This window comes from Leuresthes tenuis, unplaced genomic scaffold (assembly GCF_036924035.1).
Source record: "Leuresthes tenuis unplaced genomic scaffold, fLeuTen1.0.hap1 SCAF_1, whole genome shotgun sequence".
Classification (NCBI taxonomy): domain Eukaryota; kingdom Metazoa; phylum Chordata; class Actinopteri; order Atheriniformes; family Atherinopsidae; genus Leuresthes; species Leuresthes tenuis.
In genome coordinates, this window is record NW_027325355.1 from 27,738,473 (window position 1) to 27,763,153 (window position 24,681).

General features: G+C 45.0%; 1 protein-coding gene across 1 annotated transcript; it reads left to right on the forward strand.

Annotated features, from left to right (window-relative positions):
- Window positions 1-289: 289 nt before the first annotated feature.
- LOC140277154 (rho GTPase-activating protein 20-like) lies at window positions 290-24,550 on the forward strand. Its single transcript, XM_072372112.1, has 17 exons — window positions 290-346; window positions 3,564-3,648; window positions 6,874-6,959; window positions 11,202-11,375; window positions 11,484-11,633; window positions 13,221-13,262; window positions 13,351-13,435; window positions 13,534-13,611; window positions 15,698-15,764; window positions 16,763-16,960; window positions 17,046-17,218; window positions 17,359-17,523; window positions 17,972-18,084; window positions 18,449-18,641; window positions 19,049-19,163; window positions 19,921-20,684; window positions 23,701-24,550. The coding sequence occupies exons 2-17, from the start codon at window positions 3,598-3,600 to the stop codon at window positions 24,403-24,405; spliced, it is 3,159 nt and encodes a 1,052-aa protein (XP_072228213.1). The 5' UTR covers window positions 290-346; window positions 3,564-3,597; the 3' UTR covers window positions 24,406-24,550.
- Window positions 24,551-24,681: the final 131 nt, after the last annotated feature.

Here is a 24,681-nt window from a genome sequence, read left to right on the forward strand (position 1 = left end):
ATAAAAGTCAAAGCACATCGTTCCCGATCAAACTGAAGCTTTTGGGTAGAAGGAGAAATGAGCTTGAGGAGTAGTAAGTGTGCCTTAATGTTGAGGCTTTAAAAGCCAGCCAGCTGAGATGTGTTCAAGCTGTGCCAAACAGAAAGAAACTGTGATCACAGGAAGCATTTTCACCTTTTTCTTTGCACAGATATTCCACAACATACATAAAATCACGAGTAGTGTGATTGTTGAATGCTGCCTTGAGCTGTTTGTCTTGTACTGAGGAGCATTTTCTGTAAACTGTCATCTTATGTGTTTCAGGTCCTGTTTGTGCTCTGCCTTCAATAATGCAGCCAAGGAGCAGGTAAATCTTACATATAAAGACACGTCTTTGCTCTTTAGAGTCGGACCTCCTGTTTGGTCGACATTTTTTACCTTCACAAGTCTCAGGATATGCCTTAAAAACCAGTTTTACTCACTCATAAGGATCCTCTGCGGGGAACGCTTTGGATTTTAAAGACATTAAGATGGAAACATAAGTACAGTTAGAATCTACTCAGCATTATTCAGCATGGTTTTCACTACTTTCTGTGTTTACTGGTGAAGAAATGAAATGGTTATGATTATTCTGTGCAACATTTCTTGGAGTGACTGGATCACAGGTAGGTTGTCGACATGAAATAAAGATGATTTATAAAACCGCCGGGCTGTCGTGGTTCTGATTTATTTATTTATTTTCTCCCACCTCCAGTTATACAACCCTAATAAAGTTTATTTCATTATTCTTTGTTTCTGAGATTTTAAAATCACTGCTTTTTGTCTTTGTTAACATTTACACTGGTTGTGATATTTTTGATCCTTCAGATCAGAGCTTTACTCTTAATTTATCACGAGTTATGTTACAGAATAACATCTGTATTCTCAGTCTGTGAATGTGTGTGAGTTTGTTCTTTAATGCTGCAGGAATATTATGTTTGGTGAACGTTTTCGCGTTAAATCTGTTCAGAAAACGCTTCGTGGCTTCATTATTTATGGCCAAAGATTGTGTGGTGATGTGGTTTTTGTTTGATTTTTTCCATATTTGAGACATTTTCCTGTTCACAGATGATCCCGTCTGATATCTGGTTTCATCCTCGAACTGTTGCTGGAATCAAAGCGATATGCAGAGCGTGTCTCTTTGATGCCATGTGTGCCAAAAGTGAGTTTGAGGTGGGAGTGTCGGGAGCTGATGAGGAGGGGGGGGGGCGTTTCTTTTCTTCGCCATGCCCAAGGCTGTTCATTATCAACAAGAGGGAAGGTAATCATTGAAGTGATCCAGTTTTAACAGGGTTATTGTGGCCAATTTGGGGAGTGAACACGTTGCATTTCTTTTCTTCTCCTCGTGGCCTCGTTCTTCTTTAGCCCACTTTGTGGCCCACTTATGTTTATGAAGGACAATCGATTTTAGGGCCGCTGGTTCACTTTCCTCTTTGATATTTGCCACATTTGAACAAAGCTGTCTGCCCGTCGTTCACCGGAGCATTCGAAAAGACTCAGTCTGTAAATATCTCAGTAAAGGAGGTGTTTTTGTCCAAAGTGAGGAACTCACTGGGGTTCAATGTCCAAAGTTAGGGATCAGTCACTAACCTCCCAGCTGAAGGGCGGCCGCTCGGCCCCCTGAGCCACAGCCATCCCCGTGTTTGAGACCTGATTGTGCTCTACATTATAACCTTGTGGCCTAGTTGAAGTCCTATTCATGACTTGTTTCCCAGAGACTGTTGAATTTAATAATGATGCTTCAGACTGAGGGAGAGCCTGGAGCCACTTTACTGACAGCAAGCATCAGACTCACACTATTAACCTATAATCTTATAACCTATGTCTTATTAGATTTACATAACTTGTTTTAGGGTGGAAAATGTTCCCAGAAGCCCTTGTTGTTTGCTGTTTTTGCTGTTTTTGACATTAAAGTTACTTTCAAATTGTTTTGAGCCACTGTACCTGGATAATAATGTCTGAAAAAAATCAATATGCAGAAAACTTACTCTTCTCTGCAATGTTTGCACTTTTTCCATCTTGTATTAAACATCTTCATATTTAGCTCCACAGTCCTATGAGGTCTCACATATTGAGGGGCCTCCAAAGACTGGGAATTGCTGCCATAAATAATTGTTTTAGAAACAAAAAAGAGCTACATCTCAGACTCTACAGGCCTCAGTTAGCATGCTAAAGGTTAAAGGTCATGACAGCACAGTTAGAAAAAGACTGAACAAGGATGGCTTGTTTGGAAGGGCTGCAGGAGAAAGCCTCTTCTCTCTAAAAAGAACATGGCAGCACAGCTTAGGTTTGCAAAGCTGCATCTGAACAAAGCTCAAGACTTCTGGAACAATGTCCTTTGGACAGACCAGAGCAAAGTGGAGATGTTTGGTCCTAATGCACAGCAGCACGTTTGGAGGAAACCAAACACAGCATATCAGCACAAACACCTCATACCAGCTGTCAAGCACGGTGGTGGAGGGCTGATGATCTGGGCTGGTTCTGCAGCCACAGGACCTGGGCACCTTGCAGGCATTGAGTCCACCATGAACTCCTCTGGATACCAAAGTATTCTAGAGTCAGATGTGAGGCCATCTGTCCCACAGCTAAAGCTGGGCTGAAACTGGCTCATCAACAGGACAAAGATCCCAAACACAGCAGCAGATCTACAGCAGAATGTGGGAAAAAGAAAAGAATCAAGGTGTTGCAATGGTCCAGTCAGAGTCCAGACCTCAGCCTGACTGAGATGCTGTGGTGGGACCTTCAGAGAGCTGAATTCCCAGAGGATTTCTGGTTTCTTTTACACAGAATTATCTTAATTTTCAGGAACAGAACAACACAAATACACATTTGGGAGATGTAGTCTTCTTTTAAAGTGTTTTCAGAGAAAGTTTAATCAAATCCAGCTTCATTTTACAGTTTTTCCTGTCTGAGACACAAACCCAGTGTTTCATATTGGGTTTCATCACACCTAAAAGTCACTTTGATAAGTTTAACGATGAATCTGATACTTTTGGCAGCTTGATCTTCAGATCATTCGAAACTATAGAAATGAGTAAAAACGGCTTCTTTCATCTGTTCTATCAGTTTGTGAACACTTCTGGAAGCATCCCAATCTCCTGTTTTTACCCAATAATCTGACCTTCTTTGTCGTTTGTTTTGGGGTAAATCTGATTGTCTGCTACATGAATGGAACAGTTTAGTTAAAAATAGGAAGACCTATTTTTTTCAGCGCGATGGCGCCGCCTCCGGTTCTGTGCGTAAAGGCGCATTAAGAAGTGGCACAGCATCAGATAATCCACACAGGAGGTACTTTAGGTTACAGCTCAGCCTTTCATTGATGGCGAGGAGGAACGGGGACTGAGCTGCGGCGTCAGCTGAGCTTGTTTTTGAAGTTCATCCGAATTATTCTCTTCAGCGATTACGTTTTTTTTCCCTCACGCGCTCTGCCCGCAGACCAGAAGTTTTTAGCGACTTCTGCCGAGCTTATGTTGACATGTTTTGTGTCTTCCGGAGACGGAGGTTATTAATGGGATATCTCTCTCCCCTGCATCTCCCGAGGACAGCCGGACAGTGAGACGTAGGACGCGGTGAGACTGAATGGACAACATGTCTCCGCAGCAGGACAGCTGGCAGCAGGAAAGCAAGCGGGTATGTCTGTCTTCCATCCACCAATGTTCTGTGATCTCTCAGTTTAGTTGTCAAGGAATAGACTTATCATTTAAAATATTCAGTCCTTTTTTTTTTTGGTTGGATTTATCTGAAGTGGTGCGCGCAGGAGGTATCATTTTGACTCCAGAACCCGCACATGAATGAGTGCGTAAACGCGTCCCGGGCGGGTTCCGAGATCAGGGCTCTCAGCCAAGTGACACCAGCTTCAGCGAAAAAAAGCCCAAACATCCCATAATTCTTCAGGATGACTGTACACATTCAGCATAAATGAGGTGAATAATAATTTACCAAAATCAAACCGGTTTCAGTCTCGTGTTTGTATTAAAAACGCAACACTGGCGGAAGTTTCGCTTTAATAATGAGCTCATTGTGACTGTTTTTGGAGTAAATCCTTTTAGTCAGTTGTAGTTTTGGGTTATTTTATCCTCCTTTAATGAATTAATGAGAAACAAAACCAACCAACCCAAAACTTTTGATCTGTATATTTTCAAACTGTATTTATTATAATGTTATTAAAATAATTTCTTACTTCAACAGTTTGTTCTAATTAGATTAGATTCAACTTTGTCATTGCATAAAGTTGAATTGAAAGGTACTGAGACAACGAAATGCAGTTAGCATCCAACCAGAAGTGCAAAACAGCAGTAAAATTGGTTAAAGTGCAGAGTATGTGCGTATGGAAAGTGAATAAAGTGAATAAATGCAATACAGTACTATGAATGAATAATGAATCATAAATAATTATTTCCTTAGAAATATCTGTTGTAGCTCAGTAACTCAAAGACAATCACACAGCTGCACTATATTTAACTTGGTGTTCTTTTAAATGTTAAGTAGGAGTGAGCAAACATGGTAAAATGTTCCTGTTAATCGATTAAATAGATGCTCAGAACACAGCAATTACCTCTAAATGTTTATTTGATAGTTGATAGTAACTTAATTATTACTTTAAACATGTCTCAGAACCTCAAATGTGATTTATTTTAAGTTGATTTGAAAGCAAAGAAGTTTCAAAAATGTTTGTTTCTGCTTTTTTAAGCAGTTTTTAAGTCATAATGCATTTAAAATAACAGCAAAATGAGTGTTTTTTTCTCACGATTGGAGCTCATCAACAATGTTTTGATGATTTGTGTTTGATAATCGCAGAGGAGAACAGATTGATCAGTGATGAAAACGGCAAAGCAGAGTGGAGTCTTACATGCTGTGTCCCCATATTCGAATGTGAAAACAAATGTTCGTCTCCATGGAACAGAAATGGGCAGGCGTGGATCAAATTTGTGAGTTCAGATGAAGCTCTACATGTTTGGAAACACAGAGGCCTTCTGTGTCTGCTTACAGAATTTAGATGGTGTGGAAAAGTCATCCTGCGGCCAGCTTGTTTTCGGCGAATAATTTTAGCGACTCGTCAAACTGAGCCGTGTTCTCAGGCTTCCAGATTTGATCCATAATCATCAATTGGATCTGTGCTGGTATGTTTTATCCTCACATTCTCACATGCTCCAGTGTGGAGCTCAGAACTCACGTCCCTATTGAGCTCCACAGTTCAGAGTGTCGTCCTTTCTGTTCTTTTCTTTGAGAAACCTTCACCAACCTCATGTTTGCATGAGAGACGCTCTGAGACTGGCTCGTCTGCCTAAATATCAGCAGTTTCTTTGTGTTTTTCTGCAAACTTCACGTGGTTCTTCTGTTCAGCTGATTGTCATAACTGCTGGTGGAGGCTATAAGATGAAAATGTACAGCTGTATGAAGGAATAGTTTCACCTTTCTGTCGACAGTCAGTCATTTTTGGGGAGATTTGTTTCCCGCCAGAGAGGCCACATCTCCATGAAAGATTTTCCTAGTTTATTTTTAGGTGTGAAAGGTAACATTGTAATGTTGTGGCCTGAGTGTAAGGAATGTTTCACCAGCCTGTGACCAGGTTAAATCAATGATGTTACATTGTGAAATGTCAAAAATGCGTGGACTTGCATGTTGGTTGTAGGATGGAGGGAGACTGATGTTTTCACGAGCTCAGATGTCCTTTCAGACTGAAAGCTTTTGGACTGAGTGCAACAATCCTCAGAGGATGAGTCCACTGTGGTGATATTACACATTTATCCTGTAGCATGTGATTTGGCTAATGTCTAAATCGCTGTTAGTTCAGAGCTGCAGAACATGGCTGAGAAAAGACTGAGAAATTTGAGAGTTTGGTTACATTAGAAAGTAGTTTGTGCACTGATACAAACCAGTTACATAATCATGTGAATGTAGGAGGTTAGAATATGTTAAAACCCCTTAAAACAGCAACATTTAGCCATGGGAGGATACAGTAGGTGAGTGCTGCAGTCCGAGCTGCTGCGTTCTTAGTTGTGGCAGCGAGTCATCCTTGCTCTGGTTTCCCTGATAGGAACCTCTGAGTTTGGTTTGATTTCCAGATTTGGCTTAATTTGCTTTCATGAAAACTCTTCTGCTCTCAGACGAGATCCAGCGATTTCATAAGTTTATATACTTTGAACTAAGAATATGAGACAATTGTGTCTGTAAAATGTACCAAATCAGCTGTCCAGTGAACATAGTAACATTATGTGAACACCAGAAAGTGGGTTAATCTGACATACAATGAAAAAACTGTGGTTATGTAATGGCTGTTTGTCAACCTGCTTCACTGCTAAATCCTCCTACAATTAGATGAAATGAAACTTTAATGATCCTTATGGGGAAACCAGGAAAATAGGACCCAGCAAAGAAAAATAGGATATTAATGTGGCTGCAGGCAGCAGCTGGAGGGCTTCTGGACAAAGACGGCTGAGGATTAATCTGGTATGGAAGGGGCATATTTATGCTGACGCATTTCAACCATTTTGGGTTTTTTTTAAAGCACACATGCACAAAAAGACACATCCTGAACTCACTTTCTGTGGAGCTGCTGCAGTGTGAGAAAGATGCGGCCTTCTGGCTAAACCTGACACTCTGACATTCCTCTGTTTGAATTTTAGTGCTCCAAAATGTTGTCCTTGTCCTGTTGGAGTCAGACCCGCTGCTGTGATGAATGTGTTGAACACTGCGATGCTTATGTAACACCTGAAGGTTTTTTCCACCTCTGTTAGTGAGAGGCGATCAAAGGTGGTATTTTCTGGTGTTTTCGTCATAAAAGCTGCATTACATGACATTGAAATGGGTCACGACACATCTCTGCATCGGTCCTTTCTTCTTTGTCTTTTCTAGCGAACGAAGTTTCAGAGTTACCGGCGTCAGTCTGCCCCATCGCTGGTCATCACCAAGGCTCTCACCAGGTCCAAGACTCTCTCCAGGTACTGTCAAGACTGTTCAAGACTTTTGGTTTAGAAGAAGCAACAGAGAAGCTTCCTTGCTGGTTATGACCTCTGGTCCAGTTCCTGTTTAGACTGACTGTGACCTTTGCTTTTTTTACTGGAAAACTGTCAGAAGGGGCTCATAAAGACAATGTCAATGGACACATATGACTGTTGTAACAGTTCATGGTCAGCAGAGCGTTATTAAAGTCGTTGCTGTTGCTTTCACGCTCCTGTATCTGCATCATGATCACAGTATAGAGCAGAAGCTGCGGTCAGTTCACCACTGTCATGAATACCGATCTCAGTGTGAGCCCTGCACATGTGCAGCCATACACGTGTCATGTTGAAGGAGCAGCAAAGATGCCATCAAAAGCTCACAAAAATATTAAGTAAAGGAAAACAGTGTGATGCAGGGCTGGAAACCAAAGTTATGAACTGTGGAAGGAGCATAAAAGAAGGCGAAGCGCTTTAAAAACAAGTGAAAAGCACATTGTTTAAGGTTGAAAATCATGAAATACGTTCATTTTCATGTATTTCATGGTACGTTCATTCATACTTGCAGCTATAGGAGAGCTAACGGAGGGATTTCTACACAGGCACTCTACTGGGACCACTTCATCCACACGCCCCCCTGCAGCACAGTTTATTCACTCCGTGCTCTGTGACCGTCGGCTAACTTCACACAGAGTTTGCTGCTGATAGTTTTGTGCAACATGGCAGGATATTTATCAGATTTTGACGACGTGAACGACGACTTTGAGTAAGATGGACGTTCTTACTGGAGTGAATGAGCTGTGCTGCAGGGGGGCGTGTGGATGAAGTGGTCCCAGTAGAGTGCCTGTGTAGAAATCCCTCCGTTAGCTCTCCTATAGCTGCAAGTAGCCACATAACAGCAGCTATGAGCTAACAGAGCTATAGCACACGTTCATTCATTCATTCTTCTTAAAGTATTGGTGAAATAAAGACAGATAATGCCTTATTTAGAGGCTGCATCCTCTAAGCCCCGTTCTCTCCGTTATATGGATCTCCAGTTATCTAAATATCTTCTGAAGGACGCCGACTTTCACCAAACTGTTCTCGGTGAGTAGATGAACGTATTTCATGCCAGAAATAAGGTTTAAAAATACCAGAGTTCCCCTTTAAAGGGATGATTTTAGTTGTATAGTTATTACCTTACCGGCAGCAGGCAGAGCTCTGTCTGTTCAGGGAAACGAGTTCTGATGTCGTGGCCAAGCTAACAGCTACTGGGAGCGGGGACAAAACAATTCAAACCTGAGAAATTCTCTCATCAGAACTGCTGCCTTCGCACCAACGACTCGTACGCAAGTCACACAACTACATTTAAAAAGAAAAAAACACAAATTTAGTCCTTTAATCCTGCCAGCAGATGAGATTTAAGTGTCAGTAAAGGTGAGCAGCAACACTCAGTAGGGCAGATATAACCCTTTCAGATACACACGACCTGGATCAGGTCTTCCACCACGGTCACACAGGTCAGGCCGCTCTCTCGCCACACGTGCACAGACTCTCACGCCTGGAGCACAACCCTGAGCGAGGTGTTATATCCACTCCAACAGATAATCCTCCTTTTGCCAGACTTATCAGAGGATCAGGCATCTATTAATAGTCTCTGTCTCTGAACAGTCGGACAAGGAAAGTGAAGAATAAGTAACCTTGTTAAAAAGCTCCCCTGGAGGGAGGGGCACACTTAACAACATTCAAGCCCGTGTCACTTCACACGGTTTCCCACAACAGAAGCTGTGCAGAACCACGGATTTGTCCCGTTTAGGAATCTAAAACAAAACAACTTACTTTCACTTAGATTTAGCCAGACTGACACCAACTAAACCCCCACCGAGAGGAAAAGTTTTTATAAATGCACTTATTTTCAAGACTGACATCTAATTTCACTGCACTAATGACACTAGAACCAGCTGGTAGTTAGCTTAGCTTAGCTTAGCTTCACCAAAAGACTGGAAACGGCATCCAGTGGAAACAAAAGCACCGCACTAATTAACACTTTATATACAGTTTACTTAATCTTTCCAAAAACCAAAGAAGAATTGACGCTTTATGAGGAGTTATGGACCATTCTTGGCAGAATGAAGCAAACTCGTTGTTGTTGTGAGTGGAATGTGTTAATCTGTGATCTTCTGAGGTACTGATGTGGATGTATTAAGAAAGGTGGGTACGGCGCCACCAGTCAGCCTTAAAGGGGAACTCTGGTATTTTTAAACCTTATTTCTGGCATGAAATACGTTCATCTACTCACTGAGAACAGTTTGGTGAAAGTCGGCGTCCTTCAGAAGATATTTAGATAACTGGAGATCCATATAACGGAGTGAACGGGGCTTAGAGGATGCAGCCTCTAAATAAGGCATTATCTGTCTTTATTTCACCAATACTTTAAGAAGAATGAATGAATGAACGTTCAAATGTCCTGATTATACTTCAAGTCATGTGAAAATGAAGTTACACTGTTTCAGTTTTTACTGATCAAAACAAATCCTCTGATCAAAGTACAACCTCAGATGACCAACCACCTGTAACATATTAAAGTTTAAGCTTTAGCTGTGGGACAGATGGCCTCACATTTGAATACTTTGGTATCCAGAGGGGTTCATGGTGGACTCAATGACTGCAAGGTGCCCAGGTCCTGTGGCTGCAGAACCAGCCCAGATCATCAGCCCTCCACCACCGTGCTTGACAGCTGGTATGAGGTGTTTGTGCTGATCTGCTGTGTTTGGTTTCCTCCAAACGTGCTGCTGTGCATTAGGACCAAACATCTCCACTTTGCTCTGGTCTGTCCAAAGGACATTGTTCCAGAAGTCTTGAGCTTTGTTCAGATGCAGCTTTGCAAACCTAAGCTGTGCTGCCATGTTCTTTTTAGAGAGAAGAGGCTTTCTCCTGCAGCCCTTCCAAACAGGCCATCCTTGTTCAGTCTTTTTCTAACTGTGCTGTCATGACCTTTGACCTTTAACATGCTAACTGAGGCCTGTAGAGTCTGAGATGTAGCTCTGGGCTTTTTCCCCTTGGGGTGACCTTTAACCTTTAACATGCTAACTGAGGCCTGTAGAGTCTGAGATGTAGCTCTGGGCTTCTTCACCTTGGGGTGACCTTTAACCTTTAACCTGCTAACTGAGGCCTGGAGAGTCTGAGATGTAGCTCTGGGCTTCTTCACCTTGGGGTGACCTTTAACCTTTAACCTGCTAACTGAGGCCTGGAGAGTCTGAGATGTAGCTCTGGGCTTCTTCACCTTGGGGTGACCTTTAACCTTTAACATGCTAACTGAGGCCTGTAGAGTCTGAGATGTAGCTCTGGGCTTCTTCACCTTGTGGTGACCTTTAACCTTTAACATGCTAACTGAGGCCTGTAGAGTCTGAGATGTAGCTCTGGGCTTCTTCACCTTGGGCTAAACTTGCTGGGACGTCCACTCCTGGGAAGATTGACAGCTGTCCTGAATGTTTTCCACTTGTGAATAATCTTTCTCTCTGTAGAATGATGGACTCCAGATAGTTTGGAAATGGCCTTATAACCCTTCCCAGACTGATGGGCAGCAGCAGCTGCTTCTCTGAGATCACTGCTGGTGTCTTTCCTCCTTGGCATCGTGTTAACACACACCTGAATGCTGCAGAGCAGGTCTCGGTCTTACTGTAACTGACTTCTGTAAAGATTTCCAGTTATATAAATGAAATTTGATTAAACACCAACATTAGAGGCCTGACTCTTGATATTTACATTGTTCTCAAACCATCTCCTTATAAAACAGAAAGGCCGGAGCGATGAGTTAGGTGCTGCTCAGCATTATCAGTCAGTCAAAACCAGTTACTGCATCAGTGAAGAGATCAGAGGTTCTTTCATGCACTACAAGTGAGTGCATGAGTCTTATCACAGTGCATTGATTTTGTGTGACCTCACAGGTGTTTTGAAGCTTATTCCTTGATGATGTTTGCACTTTTGCATAACTCAGATCGGTGGTTCTCAGCCTTTACAGCATAAGAACGCTCACTTTGTGCCCCCCCCCCGCATTTGGCTACCAGTTCTTTCCACTCAGTGTTTCGACTGGGAGTAAAGCTAACTGGGTTACCTCACCTAACTTCTTCAGAGTGATGTTTTACAGCCCCGAACGTAAAGGAAAGTGCTGCAGAGCCAAAGCTCCCGCTGTGAATGCTTTATGGACAGACCAGGTTAAGAACAGGGCTTTATGGGAAATGTGGTCCGTGTCTGTTTCTGTTCCAGAGAGAGCTTCCTGGTTCCTGTGTGTCTGGACACTTGTCCGTTGGTCCAGTCCTTCCTGACCGGCTCCGACAGGTTGTTTCTTCTTCATGGGCATGCTCAGTTGAAGACGGGGATGCAGACCCAGGACAGACACCTCTTCCTGTTCAGTGACATTTTGGTGATCGCCAAAGCAAAGTCAGTCCAGCTGTGTTTCAGGAGCGTTTTGGCTCCTGGTTTTTCCTCTGTTAATGAGGCCTGCGTGTGTGGCTAAGAGCGGTGTGTTTGTGGGCTTTGGGTTTCCAGGTCGGCCAACCACTTCAAGCAGAAGGCCCAGGTGTGTGTGTGCGACATGTGGACGGCGGGCTGCATGGATGAGGTGTGCGAGGGAAGCACAAACCCGGAGCGCAGCTTCGTCATGGGCTGGCCCACCTGGAACTGCGTCGCAATGTTTAGGTAACACACTCAGACTCAAGTTAGCAACCCTCACACACACACGAAGGAATGTGTTTAGTGTGTAAACACAGATTATACGTCCGGATGATCACGTAAACACGAGAAACTCCTCCTGTGGGATGATTTTGGAGAACATTTCTCAGCAGTGTTTAGAAGACCTGGACTCATTTGGATCGAATGCTTTGACGCGGCCGGGAAGTGAAAGCCAAACATGACGTTTGTACAGACTCTGCGCTGCCTGACGTCACAACCTGGAACGTGTTTATGCTTCAACAGAAAATATGCTGGTGATGCTGTAAACCGGACCTTAAATGTCAAAGACACAGACATGATGAAGCACAAGCACCCAAAGAGCCCCCCCCCCTTCGATTCATATCAGTGGAGCTAAAAGTGGGACTGAGTTGTGAAACTTTTCAGTTTCACCTAAAGGACACATTACACACGTGCTCTGGTCCCGGGAGGCTGGAGTAAAGCTTTTAAATCCGTCCTTTTCTAATGCAAATGTACATTTGGATACAAGTTCCACGAAATGACCCTTAAAGCATGTTTTTAACATGTGACACGGCTTACAGTAAATACTCTGAGAGCTCAGACCACACACCAAACGCTAAATGACTTCACTGACAGTTTTATTCTCGCATACCTACATTTCCCTCGTCTGCAGGTCCACCACAAACAGCTGGTACTGATGCCTTTTTTGGGCACAGTCCAGTTATGAGTGTTGCGTTGAACTGGCCCAGGTTGTTAAAACGCCGCCGCACAAAAAGTAGCAGCAGCCAGATATTAAAATCAGGCCATAATTCCTCTGTTTTCTGTTAGCTTAATAAACACGGGCTTCACCCCGGTCCAGTCCCGTGGTGGAGCATTATTCCTTCATTCCTTTCCTAAGTAAACTGTATCGTGTGGTGCTGTCAAAAGCAAAGCAAAAATAAGAGGAAAAGAGTTCCAATTTCCTACTTCTGAGGTACAAGCGAATGCAGCGTGATAATTCTCTCTGAAGTGAAAGTATAACAGCCCCAAACAAACTGTCAGAGACATCATGTGCCCCCTTAAATGTTGAGCTGAAGTCTGAGCTGCTGTTTGAGACTCGCCTTCAGGTAACAGCAGCAACTGTTTCTGAAGTTAAATTGGGTGTTTGCACTCTGCTCGTGAGAAAAAAGCTCTTTTTTTTTTACAAATATGGAGCAGAATGTTCAACAGATACTTTTTATGAATGAGACCTGAAGCTGACTTCAGCCTCACACTGTTTTATGATCCGTCCTCTGCAGAGTTCTTGGTAAATGTGATTGCTTTGGGTTTAATCTAAACCTTTATTTGTCGTCTAACTGCACAGACATGCCGGCCACGTTGTTCAGAAACTGTCCCGTCAGAGAAGAGTTTTTCCTGTCAGCAACTTTGTGGCCGAGTGTCACAAAGTTCTTAGAAGAAATGAGAACAGGAAGCTCCATAAACCATCCAGCAACTCTAAGGAGGCATTTCCTAGAAAGTAGAGGATTCTTCCTGAGAGGCTGCAGAACGAGAGAAGCACACAAACACACCCAGACTGTGAAGTGTCATGTTTTTCATAACTTTTGTGCTTCCTCTTAGCTCATCAGAACAGAAGGAGCGGTGGCTCTCGCTCCTCAAGAGGTAAACTTCCTCCGTGTGTCAGCAGAAAGTACATTTACTGTGTGTTCACATCTCTCACGTGCTGCTTCGTCTTTGCTTTGGTCTGCAGTCGGATAAAAGAAGAGAAGGAGAAAGGGGAGCCTAAAACCATCCCTCTGAGAGTGTACGGGAAGGGAATCAACACCTTTGCTGTTGTGAGTTTCTGCTCATGTTGCAGGAGCCCGAAGAAGTGACGCTGGCTGATCTGCTCTCAATGTTTTCTTGTGTGTTTGCTGCCTCCTAATCTGATTAGACCAAGACGCTACCAGTCAGCAACTCAGATTCAGCCAATGAGGTGATCCGACTGGCCTTGCAGCAGTTTGGCATTATAGTGAGTAACCAGAAAGTTTCTCAAGACTTGTTTCTGCCTTCTAAAGATCCTACAACGGCCTTTAAGAAAGTCCAACATAAAATGACTGTGCTGCAGCTGGTGAAGAGGGGAGTTTACATTAAAAACCAGCTTATTCCAGAGTTCATTTGAATGCCATTTCATTCTCATACGGTCACATGCTTGGGACAGCTTCCTGTAACTCCTGGAGAGCTCTTTTTATTTTAAAAATGGCTCATTGTTCCTTGCTGTTCGCCCTTCGGTTTGTTAGGGTCTTTAAAAGGAAATAAAGGGTCTCTGGTCCGGTGGAAGAGTGACGACCTGTCATCTTTTGCTGAGCTCTTTGACCGTGTGGAAAACCGCGCTGCAGTGAGAATCCGACCACTGAGCTGTGATGCATGTCTGCGACACTGAAACCACTGACCCTCAATAAATCTTCCACAAAAAGGCCTTTAGATGCTTCGTCTATTGCAGTTTAATGTGTTGTTGTCATGTGATAATACAGGATGCCACTCAATTATCAAAGTTCATCACGATGAGAACTAAAATAGTTCTAAATGTGAATAAGAGGGAGAGCTGCAGCACGTTTTCCTTTCATCAGTTCAAAGGTTTCAGATGATTGTCACAGACAAATTCGGCCCCATTTGTTTTACTTTAGCATTAAATATCTGGCCAAGACAGTCGGGTTCTTCATCATGTGACATTTAAAGTCATTTAAAGTACCAAAAGCTATTTTATTACTACAGAGAGGAACCTGCATTATGATTCTGGATGACGGCCAGTGAGGAAACTCCTTCCAAAGTATCAGTTGTTTCAATCTCTGCATCAGGAGAAGTGCAGTTGTTATGATGGAAGTTAAACATCAGTGGAAGCAGCTCACTGGACGGATGAATGTTGTTCTTTCCTCTTAGGGCTCAAGGGTTGGTTGTAAGTTCTCCATTTGCTGACCTCCTTCACTGAAAACAGCTGTTTCTATTTGCTGTGCAGGCTAAAGTAAGGACCCTGTAAAGATTATTGAGCACTTTGTTGGCAGAGCTGGCAGCTTTGTTGATTGATTATGTGTGTTACGAACACCCGCTGCTGTAAGAACAGAGATGAACTCCTTTGAATTACATATTCCAAACAGGGCTTTGGTGTGAAGTTTAGTCTTCAGCTCAACAGGACTTGTTAATCAACAGTTTAATCGGTCGTTTTTCAATGTAAAAGTCACGATTAACTCAAGGTTCTGCCACACCCGTTGTCTTAAACCGTCATTTGTTTGAGTTTTTAACGTTATGCCAAACTACCGCGGCATAATTGATGACATCACACGGTGAAACTGTCGCTTCGTGCTTCTTTCATAAAAACACGGCAGAGATCTTAACAATATTTCCGTAAACTGTCTGGTTCACCGACGTCTGGAGCGTCTGCAAAGCCTCTCACCACATTGTCCTTTTGATGACTTCTGAACCACACAGAGCTGATGAGTCACCGGTTGCTATGGTGAGGGGCATCACACGGCACCACCGAAGAAGAAGAGGGAAGCCGCCTCAAACCAAAAGCTTGTGGATGAAAGACGCTGCACTCTGTGGCACTTACAGCAGAGTTAAAGCAGTGACAGTCGCTGAAAGAGGACAAAATGCCTTTGTTTTGGTATTTTGATTTTGAATGTAAAGGAGAAAATCTATAAAACCTTAAAGTACTACCCAGGGTGGTTTAAATCTACTGATTTAGATGATGTGACCTCACAGGACTCCAGCCTAACGTTCCTCATCAAACTGTCATGCTTCCGAGCTTTAATTCCGCGTTAGCTGCGTTTAATAGCCCACAGTTAAAAGTGCTCATTTAATCAAGAGAAAACATCAACTTCGGTCACGTAAAGCTGTCGGTCTCTGTTGCAGCTCAAACTGAAGGCACACATGTTCAGCAGCACAGTTCATCCACAAAGGACCGTGTTTTCTCTGAAGCCCCGCGGTCGTAAATCAGCCCAGCGGCACAGAGCATGTGAAACTCAGAGAGAATACATTCTTTGTCACACCTCAGCATCCTAAAAGGTTTCCGCCTGCTCGCAGGACGCGTTTGGTTGTTCTGACTCTTTGTTTCTGCTCAGGGGAACATCAAAGACTTCCAGCTGTGGGTCATCTCCAAGAGGGACAACACGCCCTATCCTCTCATTGGTGAGTTTAACATCGCTGATCGTGGCTTTCAGGTGAATTATTCTCCTGAATTAGCTTCAGCATCGGGGTTAAACCTCTAAGCTTTAAAGGGGAACTCCGGTATTTTTAAACCTGGATCTTATTTCTGGCATGAAATACGTTCATCTGCTCACAGAGAACAGTTTGGTGAAAGTCGGCGTCCTTCAGAAGATATTTAGATAACTGGAGATCCATATAACGGAGTGAACGGGGCTTAGAGGATGCAGCCTCTAAATAAGGCATTATCTGTCTATTTCACCAATACTTTAAGAAGAATGAATGAATGAACGTGTGCTATAGCTCTGTTAGCTCATAGCTGCTGTTATGTGGCTACTTGCAGCTATAGGAGAGCTAACGGAGGGATTTCTACACAGGCACTCTACTGGGACCACTTCATCCACACGCCCCCCTGCAGCACAGCTCATTCACTCCGTTAAGAACGTCCATCTTACTCAAAGTCGTCGTTCACGTCGTCAAAATCTGATAAATATCCTGCCATGTTGCACAAAACTATCAGCAGCAAACTCTGTGTGAAGTTAGCCGACTGTCACAGAGCACGGAGTGAATAAACTGTGCTGCAGGGGGGCGTGTGGATGAAGTGGTCCCAGTAGAGTGCCTGTGTAGAAATCCCTCCGTTAGCTCTCCTATAGCTGCAAGTAGCCACATAACAGCAGCTCTGAGCTAACAGAGCTATAGCACACGTTCATTCATTCATTCTTCTTAAAGTATTGGTGAAATAAAGACAGATAATGCCTTATTTAGAGGCTGCATCCTCTAAGCCCCGTTCTCTCCGTTATATGGATCTCGAGGAATTCTCGGTGAGCAGATGAACGTATTTCATGCCAGAAATAAGGTTTAAAAACACCGGAGTTCCCCTTGGACACACGGGGGTGAGATGTTTGTTAGGCACACTGGTGCCATTGATTCAGAGAAGAGTGTGACACAGCTCCAGGGAGGTGATGATGTTGATGTCTTCTCAGGTCATGAGTTCCCCTTCAGTATCCAGATGAGTCATGTGAGAAACTCTGCGGTTCAGGGAGGCGGAGGCAGGGACGCCGCTGCTCCACCTGCGGACAGACAGAAGGCCATGCAGGTGGAGCAGCTGCAGGTGTACAAGCAGTGTCAGTTCATCCTGAAGCCCCGGCCTGCCGAACCACCGCAGCAGCACGAACCTGCAGGTGAGAGGTCGCTTTCTGCCTCCTGCAGGCGTCGTTAGTTTAAGAAGAACCAGAGTAAAAATAATCTAAGTCTGTCTCCCTTCAGATTTCTCTCGGAAGCCGTTCAAAAGGCGGCGCTCGCTCATCACCTGGGCCTTCTGGCGAGGCTCCTCATCTCACCTGAACGAGCTGTCGCTCGCTGGAGCTGCACGAGGCTGCTTGTTCGGTCAGACGCTGGACTCCATATGTGTGGAGGATGCTCTGCCGAAGCCAGTCATGGTCAGTGGACACCACCAGGTGTTGGAGTGACATCTCCACGCTGCTCCAGTTCAATCTGCTGCGTTACAGGCTCCACCCCCAGTGAAAATAACATAATATTTCACTGTAGTGTGACTAAAGGTGACTCCTCTCCTCTGCAGGACATGCTGGTGTTTCTGTACCACGAGGGCTCGTGGACGCGGGGCATCTTCCGCCGGCCCGCGGGGGCCCGGGCTGTCAGGGAGCTGCGGGACGCTTTAGACTCCGGAGCGTTTCACCTTCCTCTCACACGGGACCACGTCTTCATCATAGCCGGAGTCTTTAAGGTGGAGCAAGTGTTCATTACTTCGCTGCATCACTTTACTTTATTGACCCACATCTGTCAGCACATTAATCAGCTTTTTTCCTGCTCTGCAGCTCAGTTCGCAGGACAAGCTGTTCACAGCAGAGAGCCCACATAGGCTTGTTAATGTAATCGGGATTATCAGCTCTTATTATCTGGAGGGATAACAGCACGAGTGCTTAAACTGTGTCGTCTCTTTGCGCTGCAGCACCAGAGACTTCTCGTTGTTGTCATGGTTTTGGTTGTAGATGTAGGTCCCACTCACAGCCTGAGCAGCTCCTACTTATTCAGGTGTCCTCAGGGGGTCAGGGGGGGGGTCGCTTTGAGGTGTTCTCTCTGTTCGTAGTGAAGCTAAAGTCAGTGGAACTTTTTAATGAACATTTCTAAACTTCTGAGTAGTAACACAGATCGTTCTGTCTGAAATGACGCAGGACTTCCTGCGCAGCATCCCTGGAAGCCTGTTGGGCTGCGAACAGTATGAAGAATGGACAGATGTGCTGGAGGAGGAAGACGAGGAGGACGAACAGGTGGAAGACCTGCAGAGGTAACAAGTGTTGCTCCAGCAGCTTTTTATTGGTGGTTCTGAGACAATTCAATTCAGTTTTATTTCTATAGCGCCAAATTACAACAAATGTCATCTCAAGGCACTTAAATAATATATTCCACTGGAATTCAATTAAGTAATTTAAAAATAATCCAATTAATTCATGTAGAGCCAATTGAAAAAGAATATCCTCGCTAAGGAAACCAACAGATTGCACTGGTCTTCAGTCCAATCTCCCGTCCTGAGCGTGCCTGTGGAATGTTTTATCAAAAAGGAAAGTTTCTAATCTTAAAAGTGCCTCCCGGACATTTACTGACATCAAGCACCGGCTCTGGAACAGACCAGTAAGGTTCTGTGATTGCAGGATGATCCGGCGACTGGCCAAAGAGAAGGTCCTGCTGCTGCGCTACCTGTTGGCCATGCTGCACGGTATCCAGGGCAACGCTCACGAGAACCAGATGACGACCTTTAATTTGTCAGTGTGCATCGCTCCCAGCTTGCTTTGGCCTCCCGGAGCACCTTGTAGCCCCGAGGTGGAAGGAGAAGGAACTAAGAAGGTAAGGCGGGAGGAAAGTACTCTCTGCTCAAAGCTCCACAGCAGAGGAGTTTTCACAGGAAAAGGCAGCAGCAGCAGCACTTTGTGTTCGTGGGTGAAACTCTGATTTCCCAACTAATACCAAGTGGAATTTGACCCTGCAATGACCTTGATTAAATAAATCTGTCTAAACACAGCAACAAAGGCAGCGAGAAGGTTCTGAAGCCTGCTTTTACCTGCTTTAAAAACCCACGTCGAGCCGTCAGTCTGGCCTTTTCTGGCCGGAACGTCAGCTTTAAACTCGCAGCGTTTTGACTCCTGAAATGTGGTGCGAGAACAGAACAAATTCCTGAGAAAACATTAAGCTTCTTAACACCCAAAAGCTGCTCAGACATGAGGCTGAGGAAGTGTTTCTGCTCGGCGCTGCAGGTTTGCGAGCTGGTGAAGTTCATGATCGAGCACTGTCGGCAGATTATTGGGGAGGAGCCGTCCTCCCTGTTTGGAGGTCCGCCGCAGAGACGCAACAGCGAGGAGACGGGCTCAGGTACAGAAACACGTCTGGCTCACGCATTCACTGCTGCACTTATTCAGTTTTTATGAGCCTCGAGCAGCAGAATATGACCCGAATGAGGTTAGCTCCCATTTAGAGTGTCGTAAGACGTTTTTATTACTCCGTTAGGGAAGAGACAAAAGAGGCTTTTAGGTTTTAAATGTATTTAAAGGGCAAGATTCAATAAGTAGTTGTTTAGGAGGGGTGGAGCCGAATATTTCTGAAATTATTTGTATTTAGGAAGAAGAACAAAAAGCTTCATGGATCCTGACCTCAGAGCCAGTTAATGTGTCTAAATACTGAGGAAAAACTCATTGTTAAACAGCCAAAGTGAGGACAGCTGAGGTATAAATGACTGGTTTGGTTTTATTCAACATGAACAGATAGATTTATCACTTTAAAGAACCCGACTGGTATTTAATGTAGTTTCCTGACATTAAATGCACGTATAACAGTGTCAACGTATTAATCCGAAAGCTTGTTTTTTTACAGATTTAATCTGAGTTTTTCTTGTACATTTAAACATGTTTCTGTTGGCTTCTGTTTTGTCTGATTTATTAACTCTGCTCAGGAGATCCTGATCATAAAAGCATCATTTACTGCTGTTTGGGAGCCAGTTCACTGCCTTTAAACACACTGAAAGAGTGGCTCCACTTCTAAGCTCCATCAAAAAGCTTTTTTGAGGATTTTTCTGAAAAACGCGAACCTTTAACAGCTGAACTTGACCTGTTGCTCTGTTTTATGTCCTCAGAGTCGTGGGTTTACCCTCTGACCGACTCGTCCTACGACAGTCTGGAAAACGAGTTGGACGACAGCAGCGGCGGGTCGCCGAGCTTCTGCAGCAGAGCGCCGTTTCAACCCAAACCAGGCAGCCTGGAGTCCATCCTCACATTCAGCGACTACGACCAAGACACCGAAGCAGATGTGCTCCCCAGGGAGGACGCGCCATCTGTGGACGCCTCCCCCACCCTGGCCTCCCTGACCCTGGACGATCGGCGCACGCGGCGGCGGCGCTCGGAGCCGGCTGTCGCTTACGCCGCAAAGCTTTGCCCGCACCTTTCAGGCAGCACCGATGGGCTCACGGGTGACGATGAAGATGCTGAGGAAGAGCTTTCCAAGAGGCCCAGCAGCCACACGGTCACTCGCACACACTCCCGAGGCCGGGCCAGAAGGGCTGGCGCCGAACCCCGGTCCAAGGACGGGTCAGCGGCTCTGGAGGCCAGCTCCTCCAGCTTGTCTTCGACCCCAGCCTCCCCTGCACCCACCCGCTCCTCCCTCGACTCTCTGGACTCCCTCGGCGGGGAGCGAACCGGAACCAGCAGGCGGGCGACCAAAGCACAGCCGCCCAGCACCCCTGCTCAGATGGGTCCGAAAGACACCGCGCCGAAGGAAGCGCTCCACTGGGGGCCGCTGAAAGGCTGCATGGTCCTCCACCCAAACTCATGGCTGAGGAAAGACCGCAGGCTGTCGCTGACTCAGCAGGACAGCCTGGAGGTGGAGGACGAGGAGACGGGGGTGAGTGGAACCGAATTATACGGCTCCATGTTCATGTTATGCATTACGCTTTTATCCAAAGAGACTCACAGTTAGGGTAAGGGGGCCTGAGGACCCCTACTGGAGGCAGTACCTTTCATGCAGGGGATTGGAACCCAGGTCTCCCACATGGAAGGTGGCAATCACAGCACCACACTATCCAGACCCATCATGGGATGAGAGCGGGCCAAATGTTATTTGTCCATTCTTGACAGCTGTCAGCACAAAGTGACCTCATTCCTGCTGGTTTGCTCTCACTGACGTCTTTTATTGTGTCAGTACGGGAGAAGGATCCAGATGTGGACGAAGACCAGCTGAATTCACTGCACAGACGCAACCTTTAAAAGGGGAACTCCGGTGTTTTTAAACCTTATTTCTGGCATGAAATACGTTCATCTACTCACTGAGAACAGTTTGGTGAAAGTCGGCGTCCTTCAGAAGATATTTAGCTAACTGGAGATCCATATAACGGAGTGAACGGGGCTTAGAGGATGCAGCCTCTAAATAAGGCATTATCTGTCTTTATTTCACCAATACTTTAAGAAGAATGAATGAATGAACGTGTGCTATAGCTCTGTTAGCTCATAGCTGCTGTGTTGTTGTTATTGGCGGCTATCGGGGGGCTTATAGAGGCTTTCTACACACTCGTCTACTGGGATGATGTCATCAACGCCCGCCGCTGCAGCACAGCTCATTTAACAGAGCTATAGTACGCGTTCATTCTTCTTAAATAAGGCATTATCTGTCTTTATTTCACCAATACTTTAAGAAGAACCACTTCATCTGTGCTGCAGGGGGGCGTGTGGATGAAGTGGTCCCAGTAGAGTGCCTGTGTAGAAATCCCTCCGTTAGCTCTCCTATAGCTGCAAGTAGCCACATAACAGCAGCTATGAGCTAACAGAGCTATAGCACACGTTCATTCATTCATTCTTCTTAAAGTATTGGTGAAATAAAGACAGATAATGCCTTATTTAGAGGCTGCATCCTCTAAGCCCCGTTCACTCCGTTATATGGATCTCCAGTTATCTAAATATCTTCCGAAGGATGCCGACTTTCACCAAACTGTTCTCAGTGAGCAGATGAACGTATTTCATGCCAGAAATAAGGTTTAAAAATACCGGAGTTCCCCTTTCAGTTACTTTAATGGTGATTTCATTAGAGCAGAGCGATGGTCTTAATGAGCTGATTTTCAGTCAGATGAATGTGTGAATGAGCAGCTTTATTGGAGCTCGTACAGAGTCCACATGCAGGAGGGATTTAAACCTCAGCATCTGGGGGTGTTAGACCGGCTTTGATGTAAATATGCCTGAAAGTAGAAAAAACAACATATATTTAGTTAATCTAAACATTGTGTAAAGCTGAACTAACACAGCCAGCTGATCCGGTTGGACTGAATCCCTCCTGCATGTAGACACTTAGCCAGACTTAAACTGGCCTTGGTGCTCCCTACATGCTCCAAATATGAGCATCAAACAGCAGTTTACTGTTGGAGCTGCTCTCATTCACATATTTTCTGAACATGACTGAAAATCAGCTCATGTCACTTAAAAAAAATCACCATTTAAGTGACTGAAAGACGACGTCTGTGCAGTGAATTCTGCTGTACTTACGTGGCCCGTGAGCTGCACATCTGGATTCTTCTCCTGCACTGAACATCTTGGCTGTTGACACAATAAAAGACATCAAGTCAGCAGGAATAATGACACTTTGTGCTGCAGCTAGATGGACGATGGAAGATGGTCCCCACCTGGAAACCATGAGGGTCTGGATAGTTTTAGGTATTATTGCCACCTTTCATGTGGGAGACCTGGGTTCATCCAACTCTCTGCACAGATGTTGCTGAAATGGTGATTTTTGGTTATAAATTCAGGATTTTATGAGAGTAAAGCAGCTTTAATAATAAACACGTCACTGTTGTTACTAAAAGATGAAACTTTGGAGCATCTAGATCCACTTGAGTGTAAATATTCAGTCCACGCAGATCATCTGGGTGTGTTAGATCGGCTTTAATTTTACCCAGATTAACTCAATATATATAGTTTTACTACTCTCAGGTAACTGTGCCCATTGTCAGGCATGTTTACACGAGACTAGAAAAACCAAATGAATGTGTTAGTGTGAATAAGATAAAAAACACACCCAGCTGAGGTTTAAATCACTAACAGGAAGTAGACAGTTACTTCTCGTAAAAACAGGAAATTATTTCCAATAAAGCTGCTGCATTCTCATATTTTTCTGTCAGACGAGTAAATGTGACTGAAAATCAGCTCATCAAGACAGTTAAAGCGTTTCGTGTCGCTTTGCTCTAATAAAATCCCCTTTTTAGGGAAGTCAAACGCGATGTCTGTGCAGAATTCAGCTGTTTGCAGCTGCAAAGAGCTGTAATAAATAAAGTAACACAAATTATACATCTTTCACTCAGTGTTTCTTTTGTAAGTTGTGTAGAGATAAATTTAAACGCCTACATTAGGGAGCCACAGATGGACTCTTACCGGGGGCTCACAACCCGCTGCGTCTGCTGCCGGAAGCGGCCAAAGGGGCGGGGCTTATATGTATAGCAAATAGCAGACATGTATAATAATCCCTCTTTCACCGTGGATCGTACTCTGGGCAGCTCATTCTTTGTGTTGCACCTGCATATTTGCGATGGAAACGCAGGTCCCGTTGTCCATTTGAATTCCCTTTTTCCGCCTTCAGAATCCACAGCGGTCCCAGTTGGCCGTCGTCGCCGCTCATTTGCATAAAGTTGAGCCCCTCTCAACTTTTGAAGCTCACAACGCCGGCCACTTAAGATGCTTTTGGCGTGAGCCCCCGGTAACGCAGCTTTAACCAGACACTGCACCACAGTGGCGACTTACAACCTTATAAAGAATCCACCAAACAGCCCGAGCTAACCTCCCAGACACCCTTTTCAAATGATGTTACTGCGCCATAGAATCTCACTCTGAGGATCAAGAATGAATACGTTTGTCATTGATGTGTTTGTTCCTTCAAACAGGGAGGGACCACAGATAAGTCTCTCGTGCCGAGGAAGTCTGAGAAAGGAGCCCAAAAACAGAAGCCCAAAGCATCCCGCCGGGGCTCAAGAGATGCAGGAGAAAGAGGGAGGCAGCAGGAGCCGTCTCACCCCCGTCGAAGCCCTCCTGCCTTCCACCACTCAACAGGGAGCCTCCAGGTTTCCAAATCTACCTGGATCCAGTCATCGGAGTCTCCGCTGACCGTCCAGATCAGTGATGTCACCAGCCAGAGGCGTGCAGCGGCTGAGCTGAAGCAGCCATCTCCGAGTCTGTTTTACAGGCACAGCGGCCCGTCTCTGTCCCTGTTCCGACGTCACAAGACTCACTGCGCCGAGGAGTGCAACGGTCGGCTCCATCAGCGCCGGGGCTCCGAACCGGGGAGACAAGTTGTGGATCGAGCCGCCGCCACCTTCACCCGAGCGAGGCTGCCCAGCGACCCGGGAACAGAGGCGTCGGAGGCGGAGTCACCGGCAGAGGGGCCAGAGGCCCGTTTCTGCCTCTCCCCCTGCGCCACCAAAGCAGTGAGGGACTACTTCTCCTCCCACCCAAGCAGCAATCCCCAGAGCAGCCAGCAGGTGGCGCTGGCCGTGGTGGAAAGTCGCAGGGAGTGGCTGAAGAGATGCAGCGACCCCACACTGGAGCCTGATTTTGAACAACTTCTGTTTGCTGAAGAGTCTTATGTCTGATTGTGACCTGGAACGAAATGAGGTTCCAGACATAATACGAAGCACTTAAACACACAACTTTGTTCTCTTTAAGGGTAAATAGTTCATATAGACTGAGGCTTCGGTCCATCTGCTGTTGATGAATGTCGTTTGCTAAATGAAAGCAAACGGGGTGGTTTTTTTTTAAGAAACGGAACACTAAGTTTCAGTTTTTGCTTAGTGCTTTATGCCTTTTTTTGTTGCTTAAAACGTCCTCACGGCTGGATTTACACAGGAAATAAGATTGTTTTGGTTCAT